Below are 27292 nucleotides of genomic sequence, written 5' to 3'. Positions count from 1 at the left end.
AATAATTGTTTACCTAGGAGTCTCAGGGGATCATTCATGAATTTGATGCCTTTTTTTGTCATTGACTAAATGATTTAATAAGGGACTTAAATTCTAGAAGGAAAATTGAAAAGTTCGGAAGTGACTTTGAAAATGTCTGTGAATGAAAACTTGGCATATAATATAATGAAGTTTATAAAATGTTCAAGAGCAATATTTTCCTTGTTATCATAGTAAGAAAACTACTTTTTTGAGTTTTAGTGAATAAACATAATTAGCAGCCGAGAAAAAAAGAGATTCAATTTCTTTCTTTTGCTTTTTACGGTAGAGGATTAGGGCCACTGAAAAAAAAAAAAAAGTTAAGGTCAATATAGATATATATTTTTTTATAATTATTCTGAGATTTAAGTCAGAATTCTGAGATGTCTCTTTTCTCAGAATTCAGATTTCTGAGAATAAAGTCAAAATTCTGACTTTAATCCCATAATTATGACTTTTTTTCTCAGAATTCTGACTTTAATCTCAGAATTCTGACTTTAATCTCAGAATTCTGACTTTAATCTCTGAATTTTTAATTTTTTCTTAGAATAATAATTAAAAAAAAAAAAATTTGACCTTAAATTTTTTTTTTCAGTGGCCCTAATCCTCTTCCGTAGCTTTTGGATAGTTCGCATTATTAAAAAAAAGGGTGAGGAATCGTTTATGTATCGTTTCTCGCAAAAGTTGCACTCATTCTCAGTGTCTGTAAACTTAGCGGGTGGGGATGTTGTTACCGGTAAGCTTACCCTTGTCGTGACGTCAGTTCATTCACGTTAGCTCCTCGGAGGCACAGGCTGAGTGGGAGGGTCTGTCAGCATGCTACACCACTTCAGGCTCTGGAGCTGTAACTGTGAGAAGGTAATTATCACGAGTGCGGGTTACTGACAGCGCTCAGGTGACCGGACCGATGAGATGATACTAAAACACAACAGCAGCCCTCTCCTGCTCACCGTCACCTGCATGTACTTCTCAGGAGGTTTATTCTGGTCCTACCAAGAAGAGGATGCCACTGACGGGTAAAAAGAAATACGAAACATACACCAAATGACACGAGGACACAAGATCATATAGGACAAATGCTTATAATTCACTTAAAAATATTTATGTTTCACAGCGGAGAATGCTCTGAAAATAACATTTCCACGACAAAGTACCCCTGCGTGAAATCGACTGGAGACGTTACGACGTGTTACAGGTACAGTGGAGTGGTTGATGTGGATGGATGCTGTTTAAACTGTGCTAATGCATATTTGGAAGAAATTGCAGTAGAGTGAAAATATCAAACAGCACTCAAGCTTGTGTATGTAGCAGTAAATGTTGAATCTTCATGATGTGAAATTGGAGTGTTCAGGTCGGTAATATTTAAACAAAGCTTGCCTGATATCTGGTTAAATTTAAAGTTGTATTAACTTTGTATGACACTAAGTATATAGTGCTTGAAGCATCTAAAATCAACCAGCCATCTATGTTGCCATTTATCATTCATGTGATTGAATTACTATGTTCAAATAATTCAGAGTTTTCAGTTTCAATAGAGTTGTGAGAAAGTTTCATATCAGACAGTGGAAAAAGTCCTTACTCTGTAAAAGTGAAAGTCTTCTCTTGAGACAATCAGGGATTACAGGGCACAGATATGAGAGTTTGTCCTCTCACTCAGCCTCTGCAAACTTAAGGGATCATAGGCACAGCAATCTAAATATCCACAAGCCACCAGATTGGCCTGGAAAGCTCTGACCCTGGTTCTAATTACGACAGTTCACAGACACAGTCGAATCAGTGCTGGCATCGAGCAAAACTTCTGTCATAGGCTTTGAATTAAGTTGTTAGAAGAATCTAAGTCTTAATTGCAAGGGGCCACCTCAGCTGCATAATGAAACAATGTGTAAGTAAGGACTTGAAAAGGCAGTTTAGTGTACACTCTGTTATGATGATTACTCTGCTTTTCCGTTAATTCATTTATTTTCAATGAAGGGTGCTTGATTAACAAAGAGGAAGTATGTCAAATACAGATTCAAGCTTTTTCAAAGTTTGACGCAGCTTGAAGCTTTACTTGTATTACTGAAGATGCTCCTTAAAGACACAGTATATATTCTTTATTCTAATCCACTGCGTTGTGAGAATGTCATGCCCTATTCGTCTCATTGTGATCAAGGCTGGTGACATGTGTACTGATGTTATGGAAACAGAATAATGCAACTTGATCAGGACACTCATTTTGTGATTATCTTGATTCTCCCCAAGTCTATTTCTGTATACCCTTTTGTGGGAAAGAAAACGAGACCGAAGGAAATGCCAGATTTTAAAACATGTCCTCTTAGGAGTCTTCCAAATGCAGACACAGAGAGGTTTCATCTCTTCATCACTTGACAAACTGCTGGCCGTAGTTCAGGCACACAGTGACATCCTGTTTCATCTTCCGATCTCAAACACATTCTGAGAAGAATAATGTTGGTTTATGGTTATTGGCTGCGGCCACAGTTGTTCCCCACAATGTTTATTTAAGGAAGAAAAACTGTTTCACTAAGAGCCGAGATAATGTTTCCTGGGTGCATTTCGGTTCACCTGCATAGTGTGAGCTGATGACGGCCCATCAGCCCTGTAATGCTTTGCAGGGAAGTTTCTTGTGGCGCCAAAAATTCAGATAAATGATCTGAACATGATAAGGTGACTGGATTCTACAAAAATAAATAAATCACATTTCCATACTAGTGTAATATTCTATGTTTAGCATGACTGAGATGATGATTGAAAAGAAGCATGATTTGAGTCAGCAAGATTCAGTTTAAAGGAAAATATTCACCAATTGTCTGAGGTACGCTGTCTTTTGGTAAATATCATGTTACATTACATACAGACGTGCTATCTGTCTCATCACTATCATCGTCCTCTCTCTCTCTCTCTCTCTCTCTCTCTCTCTCTCTCTCTCTCTCTCTCTCTCTCTCTCTCTCTCTCTCAACTCGGTTGAAACAGATGGCTGTCTAACATGAGTCTGGTTCTGCTCGAGGTTTCTGCCTGTTTTTCCTTTCCCCTGTAACTAGCTAAATACTGGGAGGTCCAATGCTCATGGTGGATTAAGATGAGATAAGACTGAGTCCTGTCAGTAAAAGGGGACTTGATCTTATCCTGTCTTAATGTTGGGTCTTTGTTAATAATTTAACATAGAGTCTGGTTTATACCTGCTGTGTTTGCAAAAGCGTCTTGAGATAACGTTTGTTGTGATTTGGCGCTTTACAAATAAAGATTGATTGACATTTCTCAGCACTGTCAGAACTATTTCTGTGAAAGTATTTGCTGACACTGAAATATGGTTGATCAGTTTGATGCTGTAACATAGCCAGACTTTTGATGTACATCAGTCACATTTTTGGACAACGGTTTGTAGCACTAAGGTGTCAGTGGGCCATTGTTGTCTAAAGGCTGATTTATACTTCTGCGTCTCCCCTATGCAGCAGGGGCTGATGCGGACATGAGCCCCACATACTTCTGCGTCGATGTGTCCGTGTCGCGCAGCAATTCTCCTCCGAAACGCTTGAGGGCAGTGTGGTCTCTCTGATAGCCGGTCGCCTGCTTCCGGTCCTGCTACGATCTCTGTTTACTTTTCCACATCGATTCAGAGCGTGTTAAGTTAATCTACAGCTGATACATGTTGCTGTTTATCATACAGACATGATTACATGAAGAATAGAGAGGAGGAGATGAAATACACGGCCGATGTGTGGCCGATGTCCGGGATCCCGGAAGTGCTGTGAATGCGGGAAAGACAAAGCCGTCGAGCGGACCAATCACAGAGCTTGCGGTCCGCGTCGGCTCTACGCGTAGTTACATTTTGGAGGAGGTGCACGTCAGCTACGTGCGTAGGCCTCTGCGTAGGTACGGGAGCTACGCGGACCTACGGCGTAGGCTACGCCGTCGATTCGACGCAGAAGTATAAATCAGCCTTAACACTGTTGATCAGTCGGACACTTATAAAATACTATACTAATAATACCAGCACTAAATACTCTAGATTAGAAACTTTTAATGGACTAAACAGGTGTGATTTAACCTGTTCATTTTTACGGATGCTGGGAGCTGCATTTTGTAACATTTCAAACAAGTAAGGCATCAATCCCTTCTTCCAAAATGTTAACATCTCAAAGGATTTGAAAATTAAACTCTTCTGTAAGCAAAACAGGAAAGGAGAGGAAAACATGATGCACTAGTAAAACAGCGAGTTCCCCTTTGAGTGAAGCTTTCTGCTGAACACTCGTCCTTTAGCATTTATCATAGAGTGAACAAGCACCAGATCAGTCACCAGAGACCTAAAGAGCATACACTAAACACAAGAGAAGTACCAGGGCTTCAGATGACTCTGAACATGCATGTCTCCCCACCACAAGGGGCACATTTTTCTCTCACTGATGCTTCGAAGTGTGTTAAAGTTGGATTTTTGTATTTGGTTATGTGTTTTTGTATTCAGTGTTTAGTGCATCAGTCAATCATTGTTTATATTTGTGTAATTCCTGGCTGCAGAGTTACATGTGCTTTACTAAAAAACACATTTGAACAGCTGTGCAGGGTTTTTGTTTTCAGAAAGTTGCACTTAAGTTGTGAATGCCTGTGCTACCTGCATAAATGCTTGACTTTAAAGAAAAGGGGCAGTAGGGGGATTGAAATGATAAGATGTCAAGGGTATTTCCCATTTGGTGAGATCTTCAGTGCTAAGCAGAGGCCAGTGCTTTTCTATTGTTGCAGAACACATCCCATTGATCAGTATGTTATCAGTGCCTGTTGGCTTATCATGACTGGTTGTCTGCTTTTGTGTCTGTTTCTGGGCACTTCATCCATCTCGGTTTGGCAATTGTGGATATTCCTGCTAACGCTGTAACATCCGCTTCATCTTAATAGTGTATTTTCTTCCAAACCACAGTTTAAAGCTATCGCCTTTTTGTTTCCAGAGAATTGGCTTTCCATGGCTGGTGTCACAAAGCAGGAATTATCTGGACAAATGCACCGAGCATAACCCTGAAGAGATTTTTATTTGAGTCAGTGTTGCAGATTTGAACGGCTTCACGGTTTTACTCTGCAGTTATCCAGCTAACTTGATAATCAGCTTTCTTTGACAGACCCTCTGGGGAAAATACAGCAGACAGCAGCGGTTGGCTTACAGAGAATCTTTGAGCTTTCGTGAACAGCATTAGGCTTTTAGCGGCAGCGTGATAATGTTTCCCACAGTGCAGTGAAGGCATCACGGTTATTCAGTGCCCAGTTGTACTATGGTAGCTGTGGACATTTAACATGTTGGAGATGGACTGTAGAAGTTGTCTCTGTGCTCCTCCTTTACCCACATCCTGAATGTGTATTTAATGAAGTGCATTAAGTTAATAGTTAAAGCAGAGTCGACACAGTGTCAGACTAACGACTCTGCTTTGAGCTGGGGGTTTTGAGTTTTCTTCCATGTCGCTGTCACTTATTTCAGCTGTGTTGTGCTTCAAACGTCTTTTATCCCCGCCTACCTTTAACCCTGCAACATGATTGGCTGTTCAGTGCATCTTCTTTTTCTGTCTAATGTTGGGTGGCAACTCGCGTTTAAGGCTCATTGGCGCCCCTCCCTCTACAGTGGTTGTGAGGTGTAATTACAGATGTATCTATATTGAATTTTTATCGAGCATTTGTTAAATTTATTATTATTGCCTAGCTCTAATTTTAGTAGCTGGGTAATAAGTGGGATAATATATAATTAGCAGGTAGTTATGGGAAATAGAATCCCGAGAGGGTGAGACAAGACCTATGATGTTGACCATCATAGGATTTATACACATTAATAGTCTTTGTATATAACTTTTCTTCAGTGGTAGGAGGGTACATGAAACAGGAATACATTGGCTTGATTAACTGTGTACATGATGTTGGCCTTACCTACTCTGTAAAGGAAATGCTTCAGTGGAAAAGAAGCAGAACACAAGCACAGTGAGTCTTTCCACTCTACAGCTGCAACAGTTACGCATGATTGATGCGCGGTATGTATAATTGTTGCTATGTTATTGTTCCAAATCATTCTGGTACCAAGTGTTTGTTGCTTTCTGGCAGCCCTCTTCTCTCCTGGATTTTGGGGGAAACCATGCCATGCAGGGAAGAAAGTGATAAAGCATTTCTTCAAGCTCCCTGTGAGAGATGATAGTCATGATTCTTCTCTTGTACTTTGCTGAGCCAAGCAGCATTGTTTATGTCTTGTGAAAGTTCCCACCAATTCATCCCTCTCAGTGATACCTAATGTTTTACTTTTATTTCCCCCAGCTTCCCTCTCCTCTTCAGCAGTGTTCTTGTGGCCCAGATATTTGTCAAAAAGAATTAGATAGATTTTCCACCGACTGCAGACTGAATAATTGATTTATATTGTGATTCCCAGATTCAAACACAGTGGGGGTAGTACTGCTTACATCCAGGGAAATGATCCCTTCAGTCTGATTCTTTTTTCAGCTTGGCTACAAGGTTTTTAGGTCTCTCTGGTTTCCGTAGTTTTCAGATCTGGTTTTCACATCAAATATAACTGTGTTCAGTTATTTGGATTAATCCTCTCAGCTGGACTTCTGTTTGCTCTTCCAATTCAAATACCTTTCAGCACCAGGATTACACTCAGGCTTTCTTTGTTGCCATGTTGTCACACCTCCAGTTACTGTAGCTCCAGGAAGGATATGCTGTGGCACAGCTTAAGGGTTCAACAGGTCTCTATTAGTTTATTTTCTGCCATATTGGGTTACTACATTTCACATAGAACTACAAATGTTCAGCAATGAAAAGCAGGAGTCTAGATTTATGGAGAACAAATGAGTAGCATCTTCCAGGAGGATTTCTCAGTGGGAAAGCATGTTACCTAGGAGAGCAAAATGTTATAGTGTTTCTAAATAAATGTCAACACACAGACATGGAAATACTTGGATCATTGTAAAGTAGTTATTCGATAAGTTGGGACTTTTAAATAGAACTCGAACTGAATATTTCCAACATTTTTAAATGTCTGCTTTTTTAAGTTTTAGGTGAAATAGCACACACTGAGGGAGTTTAATCGGTCATTACGTGCAGTGATTATTGGAGAATGAACATAAAAATGTGGGTCAGGAAAATGGGAAAGTATAAAGGCAATTTGCAATCTTGGCTCCTTGTTTTAGATGTGCTTTTAATTACTTACACACCAAGTTGTCATGCATTTCATTTTTGCTTCTGGTAATGTATCGCTGAACCAATTAATAGACTTGATGCTCTGTTCAAGTTTTGTCTTCCTGTTTGTACAGAAATGACAGACAGCAGCAAAGAAAGGTTTATGCAATAAGATTCCAAAAGGTCACACTAAGCTTAATGGCAAAGCAATAAAACACTTGTGGTAACCGTTGTTCTATTAGGAACAATCTTCTACTAATATCTAAAACCAGGCTTGTAGTGCCAAAGTCGGCGTACACTTGAACCATATTGTTCAAACCACAGGATGACAGCGGTATCTGTAACTGTTTGGCATTTGAAAAGACAAAATCCATCGTGATAAAGTGAGTAAGTTGTCTGCAAAGGAGCATGGAATAAGTCCAAGCAGTTTCTCAATAGGCCTTTGAGTGAAACAGAGTTTACCGGAATTATCCTCGGTAGATGCAGAATCAGATAACAGCTTAAAATCATGCCAATCACAAAGGCCTGAAGTGATTTACAGCACCTGGCAACGTGTCCCAACATCTTGAATCTGTGAACAGAGGCAAATGAGGAAAAGTGAGGGTGAAAGTTGGTGGTTTACAGCATTACATTGCACAAGCTACGTATTAAAATGTATTAAACTGATGAATACAAACAATAACTAACACAAACATAAGACTGTGGGCTGATTTGTCTCTTTATTCATCAGTAGTCAAATCCCTTAAATGACACATAATGTTCTGTCAAATAAAAGACAACATCTGTTTTCTATCAGTAGTCAGGGAGAGGACATGTAGCCTGCTAAGTGTAGCAGAATGCTGTATTACTGAGACTGATGTGTGGGTTCAAGGACTTGACATGAACATTTGGTGTAACTCTTAAGTGAAGGATCACAGGGTTAAAGGGTCTTAAGGCAAAGTGGACGAGGTTAGGCTAATGATCGCTTAATGGTCACCAAAAATACTTTGGTACAAAATAACAAGTTGGAATTAAACTCATTCCTTTTTCCTGTTTTATCAACCTTTTCTTTGCTTCGAGCATAAACACAACTTTACTGTTGTATTGTTTGAAGCAGGTGCAGAGGGCTTCTGCTCTCAGTGCTAATGTCTGTGTGGGAATATTTCTCCCAAATGGATCAATTTGATAAATCATGAGAATTAAAAAGGTCTTAAAGTAATTCATTTAATTGGACAAGAAAGCACAATGCTTCCATCCTCTGTTTCACCACAGCAGTTCAGTATTAACACACTATTTACTGTGTTCAAAACTACTTCATGCCCTTGCTCTGCCACCTACAGTAGGTCACGCAGAAGCTTTTCCTTCAGGCTTCAATTTGCCCTCATATTAATTATCCCACTGTTAATTTAATTTGCTCACAAAAACACTTCTAGAAAGCTACCAGTCAGGGTGTCAGTGACACCAACACCTCCATTAAACAGGAAATGACTTGCGCCAGCTACTGCCTGCAGGTGAAAAAGTAACAGTAAGGTTATTGTGTGCTAAACTTGACTAAGATTACTCTGGCTCATTCACACGTTTGATTGATAATCTGCCTGTGAGCTCATGTGCATGTTCCACTTTAGGAAATGTAAGCTGCATAGGTGGGATTAGTTGCCCCTGCTTTTGAAGTTATAGTCCTGTGAACCTCATTGAAATACATCATTACTTAAAAAGGCTGTGTTCATTTGTTTTATTTTTTAAGTCACAAAACAAATCTACATCTTTCTTGCTGTGCTTTTAAGTTTTTTTTTTATCAAGAATCAAGAAAGCTTTATTGCAAAGTGAGCTCACACACAGAATTAAATTTGACGTGGTGATTGGATCACTGGTAATTGACAACAAGACAGTAAGGACAATACATATAGAAACCTAAAATCTAATCTAAATTTTAAATAAAAATAAAAATACCATTGGCCTAGCGGTCTAAGAGTGCGCCCCATATACAGAGGCTATAGCCCTTGTTGCAGAGGTCACAGGTTCGATTCCAGCCACGACCATTTACTGCATGTCCTCCCCCACTCTCTACTCCCCACATTTCCTGTCTCTCTTCAGCTGTCCTATCCTTTAAAGGTGAAAATGCCCAAAAATATAACTTAAAAAAAAAAAAATACTAATTGTACAAAGAAAAGTATAGAAGTACTTTTAAAGACATAAATAAGTTAAATTAACCTAAGCCAGAATGCAAATTTTAGCAGATGGATATAATAATAGATAATAAATTATGCTACAGATTATGTTCTATTAGAGATAAATAAATAGTAAGCTTTGTCGTTGCCCAGAAATTATGAAACAAGGAGCTATTATATTTCATGTTTTTCATAATATTGTTTTGTAAAACACTTAATACATACTTTATATCTCAAAATAAAAATTACAGTGTTTAAAAACATGCCATGAAAACTTTCACATATTCACTGGCAGCAGCAGAGAGTAGAGTTACTCAACAGAGAAGCAGGGGGAAACTCTGTTTTGTACATTGTGTTTTCACTGCCTGGGCTATCAATCATTGATCTCTGTAGTTTGTTTTTCTGACCCACACGAAAAGAATTATTGTTGATGTCATAAGTCAAAGCACAAACTCATTAGAGCATCTGTTCTTGGGTTTCACTTTCATAGTGTTACACTTTGCACCCTATTGTGAATAATAAAGTTATAGAAGTGGAGCCAATTGGCTTTGAGTCGTTTCTGCAGGTCTTGTTATTGATACATTAATGTGCTGTTGGATGATCTCACAGTCAGTATTGAACTTTTTTGGAGTATAGTAGGTGAAGTCAGGTTTTGCAAGCTTGATTAATAGTCGTCAAGTACAAACACTTTGTTTGTGATTTCAAATGAGATGTAAAAGAGCTGTCTCAACTCAGCTGAAACAGTAGACACATGCCCTTTTAGGTTAAGGATGAATCTCCATCCTGTTTCGTAAAAGCACTGAGGAAGACGGAGTAGTGTAAGTTATCATAGTGAGAGCATGGGAGGACATGTTAGTGTTAGGAAGCATTCCTCAGTGACAGATGTAGAGCAAAAGCAGCGGCAAACATCCTCTCTCTGTCTCTCTCTTCCCTTTTTTCTTTGGTTCACAACACCTCATGAGCTAAAGTGGATTATCAGAAACATACAGAAGGTCAAATTGATGATTCTACTCTTCATTGGCTAAAAATGTCAACAATTAGTCACATATCTCTGTTGTGAATTTCCTTTGAATTCACCCTGTTTTAATGATTCATAACATTTTGTTTTTTAGATCTTTATCAGACAGTTTTTCTGTATTACTGCGCAGAAAGTTATTTGCGTCTGTTTCCATTTAGGGAGTGTTTTAATACAAAACATGCCTTTACTGGAAAGACCATGACTTTAACAGTTCTTGCTTCATAATGTTTCCAAAAGCCTAAAGGTCTTTTATCAAAGGGTCAAAGTGTGACAAATTGTTGTTTGGTATATCACCCAGAATACATGTCTTTTGAACAGTAGTTAGGTGGAGGATGGGCTATAGAAGGGGAGGGATGCTTTCCTTCTGTCAAAGCCTGCTCATCCCTACATGCACAGAGTGCAGTGGTGATGTTAAGCTGCTAGATGAGTCTATGAGTCTATACTGAAAATGAAACAAATATTTAATCTGAATAAATGCAGAACTTCACGTCTTGTGTGGTCTTTAACTCGTTCCTCCTAACATTTTCGGATCACTTACTTTTTCCTTTACTAATCCGTGTTTCAACAATTCTATTGGGATATTTTTTGGTTTCTTAAAATCTCACTCTTGTTTCTCTTGGCTGATGCTCAGTCATCATTTATCTCCTTCCATAGAGAACTGTACTGTGGTCACGCTTTGGTCATGCTGTGCTTTTTTTTTTTTTTTTTTGCAGTGGTTAAGAGATGTGGTGATATGTACACCACAGGCTGTGGTTCTTTTCTCCCTCTTTTTATGGCCAAGACTCTGCTTTGGTTGTGTTCCACATGTTAGACCGAAACAAGAAAAAAGGTGCGTTGAATAGTAACATAGCAGCACCTTAGATAAGAAACAGCATTTGTACTTATTCTGATGTCAAACAGGACGTTTTTTGACAAGTTAACATTGTTTGAGCATGTTAACTTCATGTGCATTTTTTTTTTTTTTACAGCTAATAGCTATTCATCACTTGTCCACTTACAGACTTGATTTATTCTCCTATCAGCACAAAGAACAGGCTGCTAATTTATCAGTCCTGGAGGACAGCAGCTAGCCAAAGGAAATGTTTGCCTGCATAGTGAATAAAAACCCAAATAGCGGTCATGTGGAATTGTAAACAGATGCAGTTCTCAATGTTAATAACATATTTTAAGAGGGGGCTGTGTGTTTGATGGTTTCTTTCAGTCAAGGCGATGTTGCCCCTGTACACTGAGTAACTTGCGTGGTGCTGAATTTCAATATTTCTGAGTCTGTTGTAATTCATTATGACAATGTTCACCATTTCCAACATACTCGGTATATTTATGCACCCACAAAGACTGTGTTATATCCATAGTCTGTATAAATAATAGAAGTAGTCCCCGTGACGTCACCCATCTGTTTCTGAAGCATTGTTTTGAAGCCAATCATCGGCGGGAGCCATACTGGAAATGCTGAACTCAACCTAACTGCTGTCGAGCTAATGTGAGGTAAAGAGGCGGGCTTTGAGCCTCCTCGCCAACAGCTACAGTGTTCCCACCTGTCAATCAAGTCAGCTGTGCTTCTCATAATGGAAAACTCGTAATCTTAATATCTTCGAAATTGCCGCATTGTGAAAAAATTCAACCCTCGTACAGTGTGTGCAAATCAAGAAATGAGCTGTCCGGACTCTTTTTTTTGTACCAGGCTGTAAACATGTTTATTTCTGCTGTAAAGAGCAGCTTTTTTGTATTGGTGTGTATGTGGTTTCTAGTACTTCCAGAGCCAACCTTAAGCAGATACTAACACTTCCGCATTTGCTTCAATTCTTGCGGCTGGAGGTTGCCGCTTGGTTATATCGCAGTTGTCGAACCACATCATGCCAATCTAGTGAAAAAACTCAGAGATTCCTCTTTCCTTTTACCCTAGCCTCTTCTCCCCATTCAATAAGGCCATATTTTCATTTGTATGTAACCTGTAAGCATTACTTTTAATGATTGTTAGCCATTTCTGCCTCATATGTATGTGCAGTCCCAGGACAGAGTATTAGATTTCACTTCATGCAAGTATTAAAATAACATAAAAAACCACAAAGCCTCAAGTGGGCAAACATATGTTACATACCAGAGATCAAGTTACCTTACTCACTGTATGTCATGAGACCATATGAAATAGATGATAGAAGAAATTAAATGCAGTAACTGCCTTACATAATTGTTCCCAGCCACGACAAATCCACAGGACACAAATTTTATCAGATAAACAAGGTTTTGTCTGGATGTCTGGGCATTTTTAGAACACACTGTCAATATGCTAAATTATGCAGAAACAGCAACAGACACATTCACATTTGGGTTAGGCAGTTACAAATCAATTGAGTAGATGTGGAAATAATGCACAGCTTCCAAGTTAAACTGATTTGCCTGTAGTGAAACATTTGAAGGATTACCATAAGTGGCATGATTTATCTTCTGAACCACTGATGTCTGCACAAAACTTTGCGCAATCTATTCAATCAGTCGACGTTTTTCTCCTTTACCAGAGTTTTGGTAGTGAGTTGACTGACGGCCATAGAGCCCTGCAACATGATCAACAGATCTTATTAGCCCAAAAAATAACAACTCTGTGCCCCTAGTCCCGAGGCATCGAGTCCATCTAGTAGCTTTATAACACTTCATTTAATGCTTCCAAGTGTGTTTGCCGACAAGCCTTTTCTATTCCCTCAGCAAATTAACCGTATTGATTTCTCTCTCATGTGCCTGCCTGAAGCTCTATTGTCATGTGGCTTGAATGGATTGTGGATTGATTGATTGAGAGCTTTGTTCAATTCAGTTGGTTGCTGTTGCTGTATTTTGTGTTAAATCATCAGGAGGAGGATGGGGACACTATATCTCACTGAAAGGTCTTAGCTGATTCAAAATCTTTGTGAATGCTATGTCTTAACCAAGCGGCAACCTCCGGTCTCAAAATATAAAGCCCATGTGGAAGTGTTATAAACTGCAGTTCCTCAAGCATCCCCTTTGAGGCTGGCTGCAGAAACACCGGAAACCACATACACACCAATTCAAAAAAGACGATCTTTGCAGCATTAATAAACACGTTTACAGCCTGGTTATAAAATCAGCTTTGGTCTGAAGAGCTAATTTTTCTATTGGCACACGCTGAACGGGGGTGAATTTGTTTCTAACGCGACGGTTCAGAAAATATCAAGATTACGAGTTTTGACCATTTAAGGACATGACTAACTTGACTTGTAGCTGTTGGCTAGGAGGCTCAAAACCCGCCTCTTTACCTCACACTAGCTCAACAGAAGTTAGGTTGACTTCTGTATTTCCAGCATGCAAAACAGCGCTCGTGAACAGATGGATGACGTCACGGATACTAAGTCCATTATTTATACAGTCTATGGACTTAACTTCACATTTCACACCGTAATGAAGGATAGCCCTTTTAAGAGGCATATAATCTGCGCCACACCATGGTTCATTTTAGTCAACTTTCTAGATGGCCAACTCTTCAGGGACCAGTTCTTTTTAAATCTATTTTTCATCCAAGTTTTTCTGCATCATTTGCATGGTGTGACTACTTTTCCACACTGGTAATGTAATGAGCTGTTAAATCTGTGAATAATAACAAAGGAATTACATTACTAATAATCCCTTCAACATTTCCCAGAGGTGGAGGTTGCACGCTTTCACAGTAACCCCAGTATTTGAAAGGGATTGGTGATATCTGGCTTGTGTCCAGTTGAATGGTTTGAGTTAGAAGCATGTGGAAGGGCTAATGCAGTTTACTGTAACAGACCACAGACAGCCGTGCACTGTATGATTTCCTGAAGTGTCAGTATGAGAGACATCACAAACCTCTGCACTTGAGCTGGGTGAAAGTTTATATAACTGAAAATGTGAATATCTCAACTCAAATGTGACATGAAAGCAGATAGATTTCATTGTGGGTTACTTAACACTTTATACCATGTGGTAGGGGTCATTTCCGATTTGCTCAAACCTGCTGTACCACTGAGGAAACACACCGACGACATGCAGAGGCCAAGGCTGCTACTGTAACAGCAGACTGGTAGAAGTTTGGCTCCAGCTGTCTGCTAAAGCTTAGCAGAGCTGAAATGCTTTCCTGCAGCGAGTCTCATTAATAAACTGACACTTTGTTGGATTATGTTGCAGCAGAAGTGCTGTACATGATAAATGCATCTCTTTACAGCAGACAGAGAACAGGACTGAATAGGAGAGTTTGTTTTTTAATGTTACCCTCTTTCAGCTCGCAGAAAGAAGTTACCATTCATTTGTCATTGACGCAATTTGTGTTATTGCGTAGCTAAGTGAAGCTGCTGATGGTGAGTGGTGTCAATTTCTGATCAAATTTCATGCCAAAAATAAGAGGTCTATTTCTCTAAATTCAGTCCAACTTAGCTAATTTTTATTTTTATAACGCCTTTCATACATTCAAGCATGCAGCCCGAAGTGCTTCACAAAAGACAAAGAGACAAACAAACAATAGCAGTAGATAAGATAATGCAAGACTAAAACAAGAAAGAGGGATATGATATGAAGTACTTAAAAATAAAATACTTAAAAATCAATTCAAATAAAATCAATCAATTAGATCAAATCAAATAAATACCAGAGAGATAAAATAAAAAAGGAGATAGAAGAAGATGGAATCAAAATAAAGTAAATAAAAATGATGCTAAAACAGTGGTCATAATTCAGTCCAGGGCTAAAAGGAAATTACTCCAAGTTAAAAGCCAGATTATCTCGCAGTTTTAATGTCCAGAAGCAGACAGATGGCTGTCTAACATGAGTCTGGTTCAGCTCAAGGTTTCTGCCTGTTAAAAGGACGTTTTTCCTTGCCGCTGTAACTAGCTAAAACTGCAAGGTGCAGTGCTCATGGTGGATTAAGATGAGGTAAGACTGAGTCTTATCTTGGTGTTGGGTCTCTGTTTAACATGTAATTTAACATTGAGTATGGTCTAGACCAGGGGTGTCAAACTCATTTCAGTTAAGGGGCCACACACAGCCCAAGTTGATCTGAAGTGGGCCGGACCAGTAAAATCATAACATAATAACCTATAAATAACGACAACTTTACATTTTTCCCTTTGTTTTAGTGCAAAAAAGTACAAGTATGTGCTGAAAATGTAATCAACTATCTTTCTCCAAAAACAGTTCTCCATGATGAGTCTCATAGTGGGGCAGAACATTTTACTCTTTAAGCACTGAAACCTGCTGCAAACACACCAAACAAGTTATCAATTCACCTGACACAGAGTGTAATTTTTACTGCAAAAGAACAGAGAGATTATAATAATGAAGAAGGTAAAGCTGGCTATCCTGGACCCCTCAGCTCCGAAAGGAACTGTTTGCTTGCTGGACAGTGTTGTATGCAGGGGTGTTGTGCTAGTGTTAGTAGTTAGTGGATCATCTTATAGTGCTCTAAAAAGACATAATGAATCTCAACCGGATTATGTAAACAGCAAGTCATCTATTTTCTCACTTTGAGAAAAAAATCCCGGAAAAAGTGCTGTTCAGGTGCGCTCCATCAGCACTATGATTGTATGCGACCCTCAGAGGACAAATTTAAAATAGTAGTTACTTTTATTGAAAATTTGCAGTTAATGTCTAATATGTAATTTTTTCACTTTGCAAAGTCGTTCAGTGGGCCGGATTGCAACCTCTGGCGGGCCGGTTTTGGCCCGCGGGCCGCATGTTTGACACCCCTGGTCTAGACCCACTATGTTTGTAATAGCTTCTTGAGATAACGTTTGTTGTGATTTGGTGCTATACAAATATAGATTGATTGATTGATTGATTGAGAGTTCCACAGTTTTGGTGCATAAAAACAGAACGCTCTCTGGGCGGCACTTGTGAGAGAAATATTGAATAATTCCATTGAAAGACTTTTATAAAGGCATTTCTTAAATTTCGTGCAACTAGAGGCAACAGTTCCATTTACAATCTTATTTAGCTGTGTATTCTGACAGCTTTTCCTTCTCCTTTCTTACACTCACCAGGCCTCCCTGTTAACTTTGTGTCACATGAGAGAACATGAAAACAAAAAGGCCAGAATTAAAAGCACAGTCTTGAATTAGTGATATTAAATTGGGCGATGCATTAGCACACAAACCAGACTCGCTTGTTTCTTTAATGGCCTTACCAAGGGGTATTGTACAAAAGCTGTGTGACTGTCACGGACAGTGAGCACTGAGTTCAAACTGTCATTAACCAATAGGTTATGTTAATGGACCATGTCAGTGATCAAATGGGGCGCCGTTGTTTCTCTGGGCAGACGTATCTGTGCACTTACCCTGGATGCAGATAGAAATGGCACTGCAGAGAACAATTCTTCTGAAATTAATGAGAGGGGATTTCTCATTTAAAAAAAGGCCAGCTACAGTGTTGTGATGCCCTGTCAGGCTATGATTCAGTTTTTATTCAATCATCATTGGAGAAACGAGGGCTCTTTTGTTTGCAGGATCAAAAACTTTAAGCTAGAAGCCCCATTAGCTTACAAAAACATGCACATACGGTTATTGTGAACATCTATCAAATATTGAATTGTAAGAATCTTTTCAATAAGTGAAAAAAGTGCATTTTGTTTTTCATTCAGGCTGCATGGCTTAAGTCTTTAGTAGATTTTGCTTTCAAGCTAGTACAGAATATGTGACTGCATCTTGCCATGGTCCACACTCTTCAAAATGTTTTGTCCATTAGGATTTAACACATGTAATGTGGGAGGGGCTCCTCCAGATGAATAATTCACAGAGATTTGTTGCATGTGTATTTGTTTTGAGCCCTTGAGCCTCATAAAGCTCACAGTTTCTGTTTCATGGTTTCCAGTGGATTGATGCTCGCTGGATGTAGAAGTAGGAGATTGCTTTCTAACATTTTAGCCAAAAGAGCTTGTAATGCAGTGTCAGCATTGTGTTTTGGCAGGTTGGAGTTGGAGTTTTCCTGATCCTTAATGACCAGAGCTTTTAATACTCAGTTGGTTTCAAAGTGAATCCTGAAATATAAAACTTTTGGATGAATCTAAGGTGATGTGAACTATGTTGGAAAATACAAGGGTTTAAGTGCTTTGCAATGCTCAGCTGTGTATCTTCATCAGCCCTAATTAAGATGTTCCATCAAGTATTAACTTCATTCCAGAGGAATAGATATCCAGCACATAATTTTTGTTAGTAGAGGTATGGTACCAGTAATGGCTACACTTTCTCTGATATGTTCAAGTTCTTGCATGAAGCTCTGAAGCAGCTGAGTTTTTGTTGGAGCCCTTATAAAATGTCCCTTAGCCTCCACGCTAAGGTATACCGCTAAGTGATTTGGGGTTTTAATGCTACAACTGTTGTCTGTAATGGCCGTCCTCCAAAAGGGAGATAGAAGTTTGTGGAAATATTTCTCCAACATCGCTTACCTTTTACGGGATATCCAAACAGTCATCTAATTGCATTACAATTACTGACAGTAATGGGACCAAATAATTAAATATCTGAATTAACAGCAACATATTTGAAAGAGGAATGTTAGCTACATTAGGAATCATGACTCAGAGCCTGCCAATACAGAGAAAATTATGGTCTGCAAAAATCCCTGATGTCTGATTCCTTCCTTTTTGCAGTGTAGTATTTTTAGCAGAATAAATGACCTTTCCAAGAGTTGTTTTTTCTTGTAGCAGGAGGTTTGGAAAACACAAAGGTATCCAGGCACTCAGAGGACGTACTCTCCGTACTTTGTTTTTTTATGTGTTCCTATAAACCAGCTCACCTTGGGGCTTGTTTTTCAGGATACGACACTGACAGAAGTAACTGTCCTTCCTAATTTACTGTAGTTGTGTCTACTTCTGGACCAGCTAATACTGTTGCTTAACTTTATCTCCTGTTTGTCATGGTGACTGCTGTGTGCTTACAGATACGAGACACGTTTTGACATCCTGCAGTTTTATTTGTAAATGACATAATGTGAATCGGAGGAAAGGTTAAAACCTGAAGGCCTCACAAAGTTGAGAGCAAATCTTTTGTTGCAGTGTTGAAATTTAATGAGCCTAAATCTGCAAAGGAGTCTGATGATTTTATCCATGTGTCGTGTTTTAATGGCTAGTGTTTGTTTTTATGTTGCCTGGTATTACTCTGAGGGTTTATCCATAGGGGACAGCATAAAACTGTCTAAAATACACTGTCATCAAACGTTAATAAATACCACATTAAGGCTTTTTATGTGCAAGTCCTCCTCTTTATTACTCTTTCTTTTTTAGACATAACACTTTAGTCAGAACAAGAGGCAAACAGCAAAGCACATACACATGTCTTTCATGCTAACCATTAATATTCCCAGAACCTGTGATTATCCTTCCAGTCTCTGTCCCATGTGTATTTTCCTGACAGCTAACTGACCAGAATTTATGACAGAACAGCAGTTACTCTCTCAGGTCTGGTTTTCTTCAAGATAAGCAAGAACTTCAATTCAATGTATATGTGACACACTGATTTTGTCCTGTGTTACTCAGCCATCATCAAAATACGTACTGCTGAAAGGCACCTACTGCGTTAAGCTCCAGAAGTATGTTAGATTCAGGAAGTAGTTCTCTTTTTAACTGCAGAGCTGGGATACATGGGAGATAGTGCCTGGGAAATGGACTTGGAAAATGGAAAGTGGATCACAACAGAGGATTAAAAAAAATCCTGCTGTGAGTGAATGAGAGTGAGTGAAACTTTGACCCTGGTGCAAGCATTTGCAAAACACATAAAAAGATGTTTATTTATGTTGTGTCATTGATAACTATTTTGAACAGAAGGCAAGAGCTTGGGTTCAGGTTTTGAAATTAGAAGCTAAATAGAAAAGAACAACTGAGTGAGGAGAAAACATCTGGATGTTGACATTTGCGGGAACAGGAGGGCTGGAGTCACTGTCCAATGTGAAGATTAAAGAGAATTTTGTTGCAGTCATTGTTGATGAGGCAATGTCTGATGAACACATGGTTTTGTGCAAACACACCAAATGTTTTTGCCTTTTGTTGCAGGATTTCCATAAGAGGAGCTGCCCTGCTCTTTTCATCCTGTCTGTGGTGCAAGATGCTGATTTTCCAGGGATAAAAAGTGGTGCTTCTTCATTCAGAGACTGACAGATCCTAATGACAATCATGCAAAGGCAGAGAGAAATGGAAGTGTTGACGGGCATAGAAATCATTGAGAGAAGACGTTGAATGTTGGAACAAAATAAATTTCAAGGTTGTGCAACAGAAGACAAAGAAAGCAAAGTCTGAGCTGTACAAATAGAGCTTATAGACACTGATAATTGAATACGGATCTCTGCTGGAAGTAAATGGTAGTTAGAGCAAGTAGCAACAGCTCTTCCATAGCAACTGACATTTTTGGAATATTAGGTGCTTTAGTTTGCTACAGCAATGAAGTGAAACACATCTTAAAAAACTGAATGATTTTATGATCTTCTTGCGGCAGCTGCAGTCATCTTTCAATTGGAAGATTAGAGGTTCGATCCCAGGTCCTGCTGTCAAAATGCTGACATGTCCTTCAGCAAGACACTGAACCTCAAAAAACTGCCCTTGTTGGCAGTGCCAGTGGTGTATGAATGGGTTGAGCTAATGCTGATGGGCGTTTTACATATGTTACGGACTACCCCGAGTAGAGGTATGAGTGAAAACTAATATATACAGCCCTAAGATGAACAGTTACACAAAAAAGAAGAGTGAAGGAACGGACTGGTTCTCAGTATTGGAATTTGACTGGGTCAGCTCACCTGCACGCCAGTCTGCCATAATATACTGGATGGTGTGGTGAGTGGCGAGCTTAAGCTTCATCCATGAGTTCAAGTGTTATTTTTGTTTGGTTGGATTAAGTTTAAAAGCTGTGCTGGTTCTCCAAAAGTTTGTGGGCTTCTCTGTGGTTGAGACTCAAGGTTATCTGTCGGCATCCTCTTCGCATCCCAGCTGCGGCTCATCACATCAATCAGGTGACGTCATACAAAGTTAACCAGGCACCTTTCATGGGTGACACCTCCGGGCGAGGGTGTGTTTAACAGTGTCGGGCAAACCAGTGACAACCAGACCCAATCCCAATTTCCCACACGAGAACCAGTCAAAGCACAATAAAGAAAGGAAAAGAAGAGGAGGTTTAAGGTACCCATTTGTCCTAACACATCGCAGCATCTGCCATCAGTGTTTAAATGTGGTGTGGATGGGTGAATGTGACGTTATGTAAAAGTGCTTCGAGTTGTCAGAAGTATTGATGTGTGCATTTAGTCGATGACATGATTAAACGCAGACACCCTCGCCAGTCGACAGCAGAACTACTAATCGGTTTAACAAGTTATTAATATTTTATCAGTGTAGACCTGAAATCTCTGGCTTATGTTGTATCTGAGCTGTAGAGCAGCCACCCATCACTATCTTGAGGTATAGCTCAGGTTAATGACAATTACTATCTGGTTATAAATAAGCACAGATGAAAGATGGCACCTTGTAGTGTGATGCAGTTTGACATATTTTGATTTAGACAATGAAGTTGGGGCTGCACAATGGTAGAGTGGGTAGCGCTGTTGTTTCACAGTTAGAAGGTAAGCGGTCAAGATAATGGATGGATGGAAAATAAAAAAATATTTTCTTTTCCTGAGTGTTTTCTTCCCTTTTGGCTAGTCAGCTAGTCGAAATTAAAATTTTCGTTTAACCAACTAGAAAATGAATCACTTTGAACAACCATAATCACGAGACTAGGAAAAACCAAGCGGCAACCTCCGGTCTTAAAATATGAAGCCCATGCGGAAGTGCTACATACTGCAGTTCATTGAACGTCCGCTTGAGACTGGCTGCAGAGACACCACAAACCACATACACACCCATTCAAAAAAGACAATCTTTGCAGCAATAATAAACATGTTTACATCTTGGTTCAAAAAAGGGTTTAAGTCTGAATAGCTAATTTCTCTATCGGCACACATTGTACGTTTTGTTTTTGTTTTTTTAGCACAGCAGTTCAGAAGATATCAAGATTACGAGTTTTGCCCATTTAAGGACATGGCTGACTTGATTGACAGGCGGGCAACCTGTAGCTGTTAGCGAAGAGGCTAAAGGCCCGTCTCTTGACCTCACACTACCTCAAGAGAAGTTAGGTTGTGTTCAGCATTTCCAAAATATCACCTGCCAACACAGCAATAAAACAGCAATTCAGAATCAGATGGGTAAAGTCAAGGATACCACATCCATTTTTTATACAGTCTATGGGAAAAACATGTAAAATACAGTCCATTTACAATTCTTATGTAAACATTTGTTACACTGACATCGAACTAGTTTTCTAGTGAGTGAAAGGCCAACAAACTTTATCTCATCAGTGCTCCTTGTCTACTCAGCACATTCAGTATGAGCAGCCTGACCACTGTGACTGCAGAAGTTGTGTCCTCTCCACTTGAACAAACATCCCCTCTCGAGTGGAATGCAGATATGTTATTGTATATCACTGGCAGCAATGCTACACAAATAAGCCTCCAACAAGCAGCCTGCATGTGCTGCCTCACAGATCAAACTGTTTGTGCTTGTGTGTGATATCCTCCAGTTTCTTAATTGTTACCTCTGATATAGAGACAAACATGCTGGGATGTGATGATGTGGGCTTCTTGTGTGAAGGTTCATCCGTGTGAACTTCTTGATGTAGTCATTTCCACTTCACCTCTTTGTTGGTTTGAACTAGTGTGTTTCTTTACAAGACGAAGCCTGACCATGCTGGTCCACTGTGTTGGTTCAGGGGAGGTCTAGTGTTTATGAGGTAATTAGAGGGCTTGTAGTTCACCCCGGTCAACTGAGGTCAGACTAATCTATGTCTAGTTTTCAGGGGGGCCATGTAAAATGATATGGATCGCTGGCAAAATTAAATAACCTTGAGGTTAAAAGGCACAGGTGGCAAAACAATCAGATGGTCTGTGATGTCCGGCTCATTCTGAACAAGTGCAGGACTTGTGGTGTTATATGCCTGTATTGTATCTGTGTGAGTGTGCGTGAGTGTATGTGGTATGTGACTGCAATCTCTGCCTATTTATATTCTCATAGAAAATAGTCATGAATGCATTTGGGATCTCTTTCTCACTTGTTCTCATGAATATGAATGAAATCCACATGTGTTTCGAATCTGTTTGCTGATTTGCATGAACACAAACAGCTAACAAGCTTACACAGTATGGTGTTCTTGGCTTTTGTAATAAAAGGTGACACAGGTCATGTGCGTCATCACACAGCATGCTTGTGATTGTGCACTCACTGATCATTACAAAGAGCTTCATCTCCAATTACCCAACCTTATCTATCAGATTGAAATGGCTTAATTAAAATACACAACAACACAAAAACATTCATGTTATGCTCCCTTACTGCCCCAGAGTGCATCGGTATGTAGAATGAGTTTGTTCTGGCCTGTTTCTGATGTGTCAACATGGAGACAAGAGTGGAGCTTGACTGTTAAACAGCTTTTTTAGAGTGGGTGCCAGATATTGACTAAGATGGTCTAAATATAGATACAGGTGTTTGCAAAGAGTTCTTTTGGATTAAACCAAAGCATGACCTCACACACTGTGTTTCAAAGAAAGTTCCTTCTGAGAGAGTTAACTTGGCAATCCGAAGAAATCACTATTTTGCCTCAAGCAGTTTCAACACTTATCATTCTGGAAAGCTGTGCATGGACGATTTCAATCATAAGCATCCAGAACTCATAGCTGTGTATCAATCAATCAATCAATCTTTATTTGCATAGCGCCAAATCACAACAAACGTTATCTCAAGACACTTTTACAAACATAGCAGGTGTAAACCGTACTCTGTTAAATTATTAACAAAGACACAACATCAAGACAGGATATAATAATAATAATAATAATAATACATTTTATTTATAAAAGCGCTTTAAAAGGTTCTCCAAGCGCTTTACAGTAAAATACAATTATACAATAGGAAAGCAAAAGGAAAACAGTGCAAAAAAACAAAGAAAAGCAAGGCAGCAAAATAAAACAAAACAAGAAAAAAATCAATCAATTATAGTTTAAAAGCCTTTCTAAATAGGTGTGTTTTGAGTCCGGATTTGAATTTGGTGAGTGAGGGAGAGAATCTGAGGTGTTGGGGGAGAGAGTTCCAGAGGGTGGGGGCAGCGACAGAGAAGGCCCTGTCCCCCCAGGTTCGGTGCTTGGGTTTGGTGAGAGGGGTGAGGAGGTTGGCGTTGGTGGAGCGGAGGTTGCGGGAGGGATTATATGGCTGCAGAAGGTTGGTGAGGTAGGAGGGAGCTAGGTTATGGAGGGCTTTATAGGTGATGAGTAGGATATGATCCAGTCCCCTCTTACTGACAGGACTCTGTCTTATCTCATCTTGATCCACCATGAGCATTGCACCTTGCAGCATTTAGCTAGTTACAGCAGTAAGGAAAAACGTCCTTTTAACAGGCAGTAACTTGGAGCAGAACCAGACTAATGCTAGACAGCCTTCTGCTTTGAGCAAGTTAGGGTTGGAAAGAGGGATAGAGAAGAGTGAGAGAGAGAGAGAGAGAGAGAGAGAGAGAGAGAGAGAGAGAGAGAGAGAGAGAGAGAGAGAGAACGATGATAGTGATGAGACCTATAGTAGTAGTTGTAGTAGTAGCTGTTGCTGCTGGAGTCTGGAACGTCCACAGCAGCAGGACGTCTACGGCAGCGACTCAGAGGAACCTACGACGAGAGAAGGGAGCTCAGGGACTCCAGAAAGGTCCATGGTGGCATGCAATGAGAATGTTATTTTCATGTTACAGCAGTTTACCTCTTGAGATCGTCCATATCAAAACACCTTAAATATACTCACCCCCACACTATAAATCATGAAGTTGCTCTGAGGTTATTTTACTGCTTTAGTGCACTGACCTTCAGCTTAGTATCCATCACCCAGAGTCATTACTGGTCATGTTATTTTAACTTGTAGACAGGTCATATCATTACCATCTCAGTTCTGGGTGTCTACCTCTCCCGGTCTGCCTGTTTTCACATCTTCATGTCAAAATATAAAAGGTTATCACAAGGGCAATGTAAGAAGTCAACAGTTTGAGATTGAATTAATTTGTTTGAATGAAGAATGTCAGATAATACTCCAGCTATGCTTTAAATGGGTTTCAACTGCCAAATAACCAAATATCACTTAGAATTTATACGTGTTTATTTTATGATATAATAGAAATTAGACAGTACAATAAGGTAGAATATCAGAGGGCCAATAAGCAATACCCTGAATGATAATTTAATAAAGATAGTTTAGCAAAAATGAACTCCAACACAGACACAGATCCAGTTTCCGTGGGATGTTGTCGCCTCTTTCATGATCTGCTGGAAACGGAAATAGATGTTTGTTTTTGCATGATTGTTCAACTAGCCCTGATTATTTTGCTAAGCTGGCTATTTGCTATAAGTGCCTTCTGTCCTTATGGGGATGTTGTTATGACATGAAGAATCGAGTCACACAGGAAACCATCCTCAGATCAACTCTCTCAGGGTGTCCAAGTTGCAGCCTGCCTCAACCACACACTACACAGTGTATGCTAAAATATAATTAACTGACACTAAATATAGATTTTAAAAAACACATTTCAGAGAATGACAGGTGTTGGTCCAAAACAAGCAACTGCACATCCATACTTCTTAGATACTTCTTTATTTGTATAGCGCCAAATCACAACAAACGTTTTCTCAAGACGCTTTTACAAACATAGCAGGTCTAGACCATACTCTATGTTAAATTAGTAATAAAGACTCAACATCAAGACAGGACATAATCCAGTCCCTTCTTACTGGCAGGACTTGATCTTATCTCATCTTAATCCACCATGAGCATTGCACCTCACAGTATTAAGCTAGTTATATCGACAAGAAAAAATGTCCCTTTAACAGGCAGAAACCTTGAGCAGAACCAGACTCAGACAGCCATCTGCCTTGACCAAATTGGAAGCAGATGTTTAACAGTACAGCCTACTATGAATAGATAACAAACAAACTAACAAGATTATTATGCTTGATGGTAACCTATGCATACATTCTTACATGCTTGCAATGATAATGCTAAAATACTGATTTTTAACAGGTATTATAGGTCAAGCCTTTCTGTTGAGTGTGTTAGCATTCACTTTCACATATGAGCAACTATCCAATCAAACATTGAATCAATGAAACACGCCATCACTTAAGCACCAAATCACACAAACAGTGTATATACACAAACACATGAAACATCGCCTGTTCTCACCTCATGAAGCACCTCCTGAATTGTCCCTGTTCCTCCTCTACACCCTTTGAATGTAAGCAACCACTCTGAACATAGTTGCTGTAGGTTCATACTCTTCAGTGGGAACCTCAAAATCATTGAGGAAGATTCTTTTGGCCCTCTTTAGGTTGTAAATATTCTGTTGTAAGAGCGTATAAGTAAGTACTTGGCTGCTCTGTTTATCCTGTACTCATGAAAACGACTGTAAAGGCAGTCAACTGAACACAGCAGACCCGTTGGTTTACAATGATGCAGAGTCTGGGATTTATTTTATTATACAAGGATTATATTTCTGCGATGATATTATTGCAACAAGCATGACCTCTTTCCTGATGGGTCAGTGCATGAAAGAATAAATGGGATGTAGCAAATGGAAAGTCTTACCGTAATTACTTGCTAAATTGAATTCAACATTTATTAATGTGCTGTAAAGTCATTGTCATTCCAAGACTCTAATGGGCCATTTAAAAGACAAATCTCAGAAATCAATCTTAAACTTGTCAGTTAATCTGTGTTCGGATATCATTTTCTGCTTTTATTACTCTTCAGCAACGCTCCCTCAAATGATTTCCTCATGTTTCATGTGCATGTTTTTATTTTTCCTTAAGGTATAGTGTTTAAGAGGAGGAATTCAGACAGTTTTAAGCCACACTGGCGGCAGAGCTTTAGGAGCTCTAATGCCGGTCTTCTCTGTCAATCCATTAGAACAAAAATGATCAGTAGCTCAGGGATGGATGTTTGTGGTATTTTGTGAGAGATATATGGTCCCCTGAGGATGAATCCAACTGACAGAGTTGATCTCTTGACTTTGCATCTATCACCCCAATGAAATTTACATTTGGACTTTAGAGAAGTTTCATGACTACTTGAGGGTGGATCACCATGAAAACTGTTACATGCATTTATGTTCCCCTCAGGATGACTCAATACCTTTGGTATTCTATTACTTAGCATCATCCTCAGGTCCAAATTATAATTACTTCAACACTGGGGTTTCATGAATTCAAAACTTTGGACTATGACCAGATATCCCTAAAACAAACTGAACTGAGCATAGTGATGTGTTGGGAGTTATTTGGCAAATGTTAGTATAAACAATAAAAAGGGGATGTATAACACCACATTTACATCTGCATTTAAACAAACCAGTTTAAGTAAATATGAATGCCCCAAGCCTAGCAGTGGTATGTTTTGAGATACTGTAGCTGTTCTCATAAACATTTTTCTCATTTTTTAATGAGTAGATTACATGCAACAATTCTTGGCAGTGGTTCAAATTATGTTGTGTTTTAATCCCCTGGCGGCTAGATGACAGAGTTTTAACTCCCCTTTAGCTATTTGACTCTTGCAAACAAAAGTTACAACTCAGACAGGAAGTAGTGATCATACAACAAAAGTGTAAAACAAAGAACACAGGCTTATTAAGCAAACAGCATCCTAAAGAGAACCATATTATGCACCATTTCACAGAACTGTAATATTCACTTTAAAGGTGACATATCATGCAAAATGGACTTTTTAATGGTTCTCTACCTGAAATATGTGTCCCTGGCATGTCTACAAACCCCCCGAGAATGAAAAAAATCCATTCTGCCCCTGTTTTGATTTCTACACCTTTATGTAAATGTGTGTGAAACGAGCCGTTTCAGACTTCCATGTTTTTGTTACGTAACAACAATATCCGGTCTGTCACGGAGTCAGAGCTCGGAGCTTGTTCAG

At 39.3% G+C, this 27292-nt stretch overlaps 1 protein-coding gene across 2 annotated transcripts in view; it reads left to right on the top strand.

Annotated features, from left to right (window-relative positions):
* Nucleotides 1-743: 743 nt before the first annotated feature.
* Nucleotides 744-27292, top strand: part of ccbe1 (collagen and calcium binding EGF domains 1) — a 43109-nt gene continuing 16560 nt past the window's right edge. The window contains exons 1-2 of one of the 2 annotated variants that reach the window (XM_034708906.1): nucleotides 744-1034; nucleotides 1133-1213. In XM_034708906.1, coding sequence (XP_034564797.1) covers nucleotides 931-1034; nucleotides 1133-1213 — 185 coding nt within the window. In that variant the 5' untranslated portion in view covers nucleotides 744-930. The remainder of the gene's footprint in view (nucleotides 1035-1132; nucleotides 1214-27292) is intronic. The other variant, XM_034708905.1, reaches the window with a different exon arrangement.

This window comes from Notolabrus celidotus, chromosome 19 (assembly GCF_009762535.1).
Source record: "Notolabrus celidotus isolate fNotCel1 chromosome 19, fNotCel1.pri, whole genome shotgun sequence".
Lineage (NCBI taxonomy): Eukaryota > Metazoa > Chordata > Actinopteri > Labriformes > Labridae > Notolabrus > Notolabrus celidotus.
Note: the sequence above shows the minus strand (reverse complement) of the source record. Positions and strands in the feature narration are given on the sequence as shown.